The sequence below is a fragment of the Gadus chalcogrammus genome, chromosome 16, assembly GCF_026213295.1.
Source record: "Gadus chalcogrammus isolate NIFS_2021 chromosome 16, NIFS_Gcha_1.0, whole genome shotgun sequence".
Taxonomy (NCBI): Eukaryota; Metazoa; Chordata; class Actinopteri; order Gadiformes; family Gadidae; genus Gadus; species Gadus chalcogrammus.
The window spans coordinates 10,058,476-10,065,609 of NC_079427.1; the positions used below are offsets into that span (position 1 = coordinate 10,058,476).

The 7,134-nt window shown below is 48.6% G+C and overlaps 1 protein-coding gene across 4 annotated transcripts in view; it reads right to left on the reverse strand.

Annotated features, from left to right (window-relative positions):
• synrg (synergin, gamma) overlaps window positions 1-7,134 on the reverse strand; it is a 36,690-nt gene extending 29,556 nt beyond the window's left edge. For all 4 annotated transcript variants that reach the window (XM_056611247.1, XM_056611251.1, XM_056611248.1 and 1 more), the window contains exons 1-3: window positions 7,046-7,134; window positions 2,834-2,874; window positions 1-277 (exon numbers count right to left, since the gene is read on the reverse strand). The exon at window positions 1-277 is cut by the window's left edge and continues 4 nt beyond it. In XM_056611247.1, coding sequence (XP_056467222.1) covers window positions 1-277; window positions 2,834-2,874; window positions 7,046-7,080 — 353 coding nt within the window. In that variant the 5' untranslated portion in view covers window positions 7,081-7,134. The remainder of the gene's footprint in view (window positions 278-2,833; window positions 2,875-7,045) is intronic.

A 7,134-nucleotide genomic window follows, 5' to 3' on the forward strand; every position in this document is an offset into this window, starting at 1 on the left:
ATGGGCATCGCGCCTGGGGGCATCTGTCCCCCGTAGTTCATCCCCACCATGCCCTGCATGTTGGGCTGCATGACCTGCACCATGGGGAAGCCCTGCTGAAGCTGCTGATGATGCTGCTGCTGCTGCTGCTGTTGCTGTTGCTGTTGTTGTTGTTGATGTTGTTGGTGTTGTTGGTGTTGTTGATGCTGTTGGTGTTGTTGCTGCAGCTGCTGGTGATGCTGCTGTTGTTGTTGTTGTTGTTGTTGTTGTTGTTGCTGCTGCTGCATGGGCATCATGCCTGCACACACACATATACACACACAAACAGACGCACACACACACAGACACACACACTCTGTCACTTGTGGTACACATCACAAAAACGGCAAAGAAAGCCCTATAAGGGCATCCTGAATAACAGTCAGAAGTGCTTTGTTGACCAGTATCTGGTGACACACACAGATGACATTAACGGGGACATAGCGCGACAGAGGCAGATCATCAGCAGACTCAGCAACATAACCTAGGGCTGCTTGATTATGGGAAAGATCATAATCATGATTTTGGTCAATATTGAAATTACTATTATTAAAACGATTATTTGAGTTTGAAAACATGATGTATTTATTCAGCATGTTTCTCCCAAAACACACTTTGGAACTGAGAACCTTCGACTTTGATCACAAAATGATAAAAAAAAAAAAGTTCAAATCTAAAATAATTTACAGATATGTATCCAGCTGCACTTTATAAAACATTTAATAATGATAAAAAAAATCTAAAAACAAAAGAAAAACTTGGTTATATTAGTTTTGTGATCGTTTGACGCTGAAATCGAGATCGAAATTCGATTAATCGCCCAGCCCTATCATAACCCTGACTCCATTCCTAACAGTAAGGACTTGGGTCGACTGCTGGTGCTGGTTGTGGTAGAGGTGGAGGGCCTGGCGGATGCTGTATCTGCTCAGCAGAGTCTAGGAGTTGGCCTCCAGATGACTCACCAGACTGGTGCTCAGGCAGTGAGGATGAATAGCCCGGTAAGGACGTGCCGCAAAAAATAATTAATCTCACCAGAAAATAAAGAAATAATCCCAAGTGGCAAGGGGAGGATTTATTGTCAAATTAACAAACCACCGACAGCGCAGCTCTAAACTGAGCTAGCAGCCTTATTTGTTTAATCACCACCTTTGTTGAATTTTCTCCACAGCGGTGAACAACTTCACATAAATAACGCGTGCAAAAATGAAAAGAAATAGGCATGGATTAGCATAAATACAAGGCTAGCCGGGCGGTTCTGGCAGTGAGCGCCACAGGCTAACGACGGGACAGCTTCGCACTGGCAACAATGCACTTTGTTAGAGCTAGAGTTTATTCAGTCGTAAGCTGTGGTGAGGAGAGAGAGGTGAGGAGTGGAGAGAGAGGGGAGGTGAGGAGGGGGGAGAGAGGGGAGGTGAGGAGGGGAGAGAGAGGTGAGGAGGGGGGAGAGAGGGGAGGTGAGGAGAGGGGGGAGAGAAGGGAGGTGAGGAGGGGGGAGAGAGAGGTGAGGAGGGGAGAGAGAGGGGAGGTGAGGAGAGGGGAGAGAGAGGGGAGGTGAGGAGGGGAGAGAGAGAGGTGAGGAGGGGGGAGAGAGAGGTGAGGAGTGGAGAGAGAAGGGAGGTGAGGAGGGGGGAGAGAGAGGTGAGGAGTGGAGAGAGAAGGGAGGTGAGGAGGGGGGAGAGAGGGGAGGTGAGGAGAGGGGAGAGAGAGGGGAGGTGAGGAGGGGAGAGAGAGAGGTGAGGAGGGGGGAGAGAGAGGTGAGGAGTGGAGAGAGAGGGGAGGTGAGGAGGGGGAGAGAGAGGGGAGGTGAGGAGGGGGGAGAGAGACGAGGTGAGGAGGGGAGAGAGAGACGAGGTGAGGAGGGGGGGAGAGACGAGGTGAGGAGGGGAGAGGAGAGGGGAGGTGAGGAGGGGGGGAGAGAGGGGAGGTAAGGAGGGGGGGAGAGAGAGGTGAGGAGTGGAGAGAGAGGGGAGGTGAGGAGGGGGGAGAGAGTCGAGGTGAGGAGGGGGGAGAGAGAGGTGAGGAGGGGAGAGAGAAGGGAGGTGAGGAGGGGGGAGAGACGAGGTGAGGAGTGGAGAGAGAGGGGAGGTGAGGAGGGGGGAGAGAGAGGTGAGAGGTTGAGAGAGAGGGGAGGTGAGGAGGGGGGAGAGAGTCGATGTGAGGAGGGGGGAGAGAGAGGTGAGGAGTGGAGAGAGAGGGGAGGTGAGGAGGGGGGAGAGACGAGGTGAGGAGGGGGGAGAGAGAGGTGAGGAATGGAGAGAGAGACGAGGTGAGGAGGGGGGAGAGACGAGGTGAGGAGGGGAGAGAGAGAGGTGAGGAGGGGAGAGAGAGACGAGGTGAGGAGGGGAGAGAGAGAGGTGAGGAGGGGAGAGAGAGGGGAGGTGAGGAGGGGAGAGAGACGAGGTGAGGAGTGGAGAGAGACGGGAGGTGAGGAGGGGGGAGAGAGTCGAGGTGAGGAGGGGAGAGAGAGGTGAGGAGTGGAGAGAGAGGGGAGGTGAGGAGGGGGGAGAGACGAGGTGAGGAGGGGAGAGAGAGACTAGGTGAGGAGGGGGGAGAGACGAGGTGAGGAGGGGAGAGAGAAAAGGTGAGGAGGGGAGAGAGACAAGGTGAGTAGGGGGGAGAGAGACTAGGTGAGGAGGGGGGAGAGAGACTAGGTGAGGAGGGGGGAGAGAGACGAGGTGAGGAGGGGAGGGAGAGACGAGTTGAGGAGGGGGGAGAGACAAGGTGAGATGGGGAGAAAGAGTCAAGGTGAGGAGGGGGGAGAGAGGCGGGGGGAGGAGAGGCCCCAGGCAGCGGTGTTGACCGAGCGGTGACTCACCCTGAGTGGGTCTCATTCCCCCTCCGACCGGATACATGAAGCTGCAAGGAGGAGAGGAGGGAAAAGCACAGATAATGAGATTCAAACACACGCTTAAAAGTCAACATGGCCCTCACGAACAGGCTGTAGGAGCCCTAGAAGGGAGGGAATAGGGAGCTAGGGAGCGACACTGGTGGTGAACTGAACAATAAAAACAGTGTTGTGTAATGATTACGACTAAATCATGGGGCATGTGATGGATGCGTGATCCATGTACGCAAAACACTTTAATAATAAGTGTCCTAGGACTTACTTAAATGTATTTTTCGGATGCCCCCTAGGCTAGGAGGCATCTGAAAAATACATTTTCAATAGTGAGATCAATTGAAAAGTAAGTTACAATTTCAGTCACATTAAACAAAAGAGGAACAGGCTTGTTGATATAGGATGATTAAATACAGATATGCATTTGTTACATTCTAGTTGCCAAGGATGCTTTGTTTGCATTGTCTTGATTGTTTCTATTTCCATATCTATGGTGGCACCGCCACACACATATAATTTGTGCCTTAATAAAACTGTTCATTTCTGTCACATCACCCATAATAATCGTTCCCTTTTTCTTTTTAACAGAGCAGAGAGACACCATCGGAATATAAAACTAGCCTTAACTTCTGCCTTTACTCTACAGAGGGCCTGAACAGCCCATAATATCACATTGACCACGGACACTAAACCTGCCCCAAGAAATAAAGCAAACATAGATCCCAGTATACCTGATGCTTGGGAAGACATCGATCAGAGGAACAAGGGCATTCACGAGCAACAACTACAGAGTGTGCTTCTCCCGTGCCGTGGCCGTTTAAAAGGCGGCTGCACCCCTCCCTGCAATTTAAATGTGCTTTTGTAATGGCCTCATTGGTATGTGCAACGCCCATGCTAGGTGCAACCTTAAGACTCCTACCAATTTAAATGCTAAGCGAGTAAGACATCACAATAATAGCTGCATTAACATCAGCTGCAGAACAGGTGTTTAACTGCTATAGGGTTGATTCAAATCGTTTTTAAACAGCTACCTCAGGCCGGTACGACTAAAAGGGAATCCGTGCAAAGAGACAGCACTTTGGCTGATGCTCAGGGAACTGCACAGCGCTAGAGTAATGTTTATTAAGATGTAAGGCTACAGCCTAAACCAATGAGTTTACAGATCCTGGAAGAGCGAAAGAGAGCGCCTCAAACCAGACGAGACGGGCCTTGAAGCAGAGAGCGCAGCCGGAGTCAGCGGAGGCCGGGTCCGTGTGCTGCCTGGCTCAAACACAGACGGGATTGGCAGCAACTCAACAAAACGCAGGAGATAAAGGAGGATGACACCAGACATGGGAGGGTAAGCCGTTCACAGCTGCTCCGAGGGAGAGACCTGCAGCTCACCAGGCTTTCATTGGGGAGAACTGATGACATCCTGGGTGGGTGGGTGGGTGGGTGCCACAACACGCACACTCACCCTAGAATAAGCGAATATCGGGTCACGGATCAGCAGATTAAAGAGATCAGCAGCAGTGATTGCAGATGTGGAGGCTGGGTGTGGCCTTGCTTTGTAAGATACGGGATAGAGGAAGATGATGTGGGCTTAATGCCGTGTGATCGGTACTTTAAAGGGGTTGGCATTATGCTGCCAGTCATGGGGGGTGCTGGACAGATCAGTCTAGCAACGTAGCCAGTAAACTGTAGCAAACGTTGCTCATCAATCCATCATCCATTTGTGATGTCACTAAAACACAGAAAACGGCAGATTTTCACACAGCTTGTCATGGCTAATCACACTCACACCTGGTGGCATAATATCACTCCTTTAAAATGTGAAACTGCGATGATGTGTTCAGTAAGGTAACGTTAAGAACGGGATGTGTGGGGAGGCTGCCGGCCAGGCCATTAGCTTAGTGTTTGTCTAGTCATCATAACCATTATCAAATAACCTAATTGTTCTTATGGAAACTATCTCACACTCATTTGTAATTCATAGCTTTTTTTTCCAAACCTCACAGAACATAACTTCACTACACAATATAATATCAACGCATTGCATAATTAATGAAAATAAGCCTTAGGATAGATATCACTCCTCTGAAAAGGGGAACTCAGAGGCTTGGGTGGAAATGTTAACCACAGTAAATAAAGAAGTGAAGAGGAGAATGACTGTGGGCAGGTTGATTTACGCAACGCTACGTCTTATTTGCCTTGTCACCCTGTCAGCAACTTTAAGATAAAGAATAAATAGTCACAATAACTGATAAGGATATTTTCCACCCGCTGAAATGCTGCTTCAACATTTGGCATGCACCCAAACATCACAAGATGGCCTCAGTGTACATTCCCTGCCCGGTGGGCAGTAGAAATACTCTAGCACTGTATCCTTCATAGGCAGCCACATCATTCCTCCACTACTAAGACATGAGTAGGAGATAGGAAAGAAATAAGGACTGACTATCACTGTATCCCTCCTAGGCTGCTACATCGTGCTTCCACTACTTAGACATGAGTAGCAGCTAGGCCAAATAGGCAAAATATGTAAATACAAATAAAAGTCATGATAAAAAATGTATTTGGGTCATCAAGGGATTTAAGAGTTTAGGAAGAGATTGTCTGACTTTGGAGCTAAATAACCTAGCCTGTGTCAACTCCATGTAAAGGGATAGGGAGGTTAGAGAAGTTTTTTATCAACTCAGGGTGGTTGTCTGTTTAGAGACCCGGTAGTACTGCTCCATCTACTGGCATCGCACCGCTCTACCATTCAAAAATAACATTTACATCAATTCAATTCTATATTGGTCAGTGTCCTTCACTAGTTAATTTAATTTTCCTTGTGTCTTTCCTACTTTCAACATGCCGTTCCACATTTGGGAGGAAAAAAAAACCTTGGGGTTTGTTAGGCAGGTCAACGTTCTGATGTTTTCCAGTAGACATCTTACTTATAGCGATAGACCGATAAAATGGGCCCGCCACCTAAACTAGTTTCATCTTGATGACTAAACCCAACCGCAACCTGCCCAGATGCAAAAATTAACACATACTCGAGTTATATGGAGGATTTATAATCAACGAATCACCATGAAGGCGGATGAGCTATGCCTATTTATTCAAAGACGCTAGACTAGGATTATCTCCATCTTTGGGTGTAGTATTTCAGGTAGTGTCAGTATCACGAGGATAGTTGAGAACTTTGAGAACCAAGGCAGCACAGATATATTATTTAAACCACTGGGCAACGCCAGAGCATGTCTTATGAATGAGTCATGAAGATGTCCTGTCCTGCTCTCTTTAGATAATGCTGCATTTCACCACATTTAATCAATCCACACGACCTACATGGACATTTACCAGTCCATCGTCATTATGGTGAATTAAAAGTAAACCCACGACCCTGTCTGCTTAACAGAGCATTGCTTTGTGTGTTTCTCATGTTAAAATAACCCAGATACAAAAAATAACTCAACTCTATGAACTCCTGGAGACCCCTCTGAAGCACATCAGCTCAGAGCTGATTCCTACGTCATCAGCACCCCGAAACAGGCTGGATGGACGTAGAGTGCACACAGCAGGGGGTTGTCAGAGCAACCAGAGCAACAAAACTAGGCCTTACAGGTCTGAAGGATTAAACGCCATCCTCCCCCTCTATGTTGTAGGACCATTGATCTTCTGATCTCCATGTAGCTTACCAGTACTCATAACACACACACACACACACACACACACACACACACACACACACACACACACACACACACACACACACACACACACACACACACACACACACACACACACACACACACACACACACACACACAAGCTGGAGTCGGCGACAATGGCAGAAGGGTGACTGTCATTCGGGTCCGAGTTGACAGCTAGGCTACTTGTTGAAGCACACGTTGATCTAGAGACGCAAACATTGAAACATACAAACACAGCAGAGGAGGGAAGGTCGTAGCTAACCTGGCCTACATACACGGCTCTGCCTCTTCCAGACCAAACCAGACGGACCAGCTAGCAAGCAGCATATCTAGACACCTGTCTGCCAGATCCTCTTCTCTGGTCCTCGACAACAAAGCAGCTCTGCTGATCGGGGCTAAGTCCGACCTTGACGCTAAATACACGAGCCGCTTGATTACAGGGCTTCGCATCGACAAACTATCCCACATTTAGACACGTAGGGTTATAAAAAAAAGAGCATAATACCTGCCGCCTCCCCCAGATCCTGGCCGTAGCGCCATCTTGATAACAGTTGTTTCCTAATCTGAGGGATATCGTCAGCAGTGACGATAGCG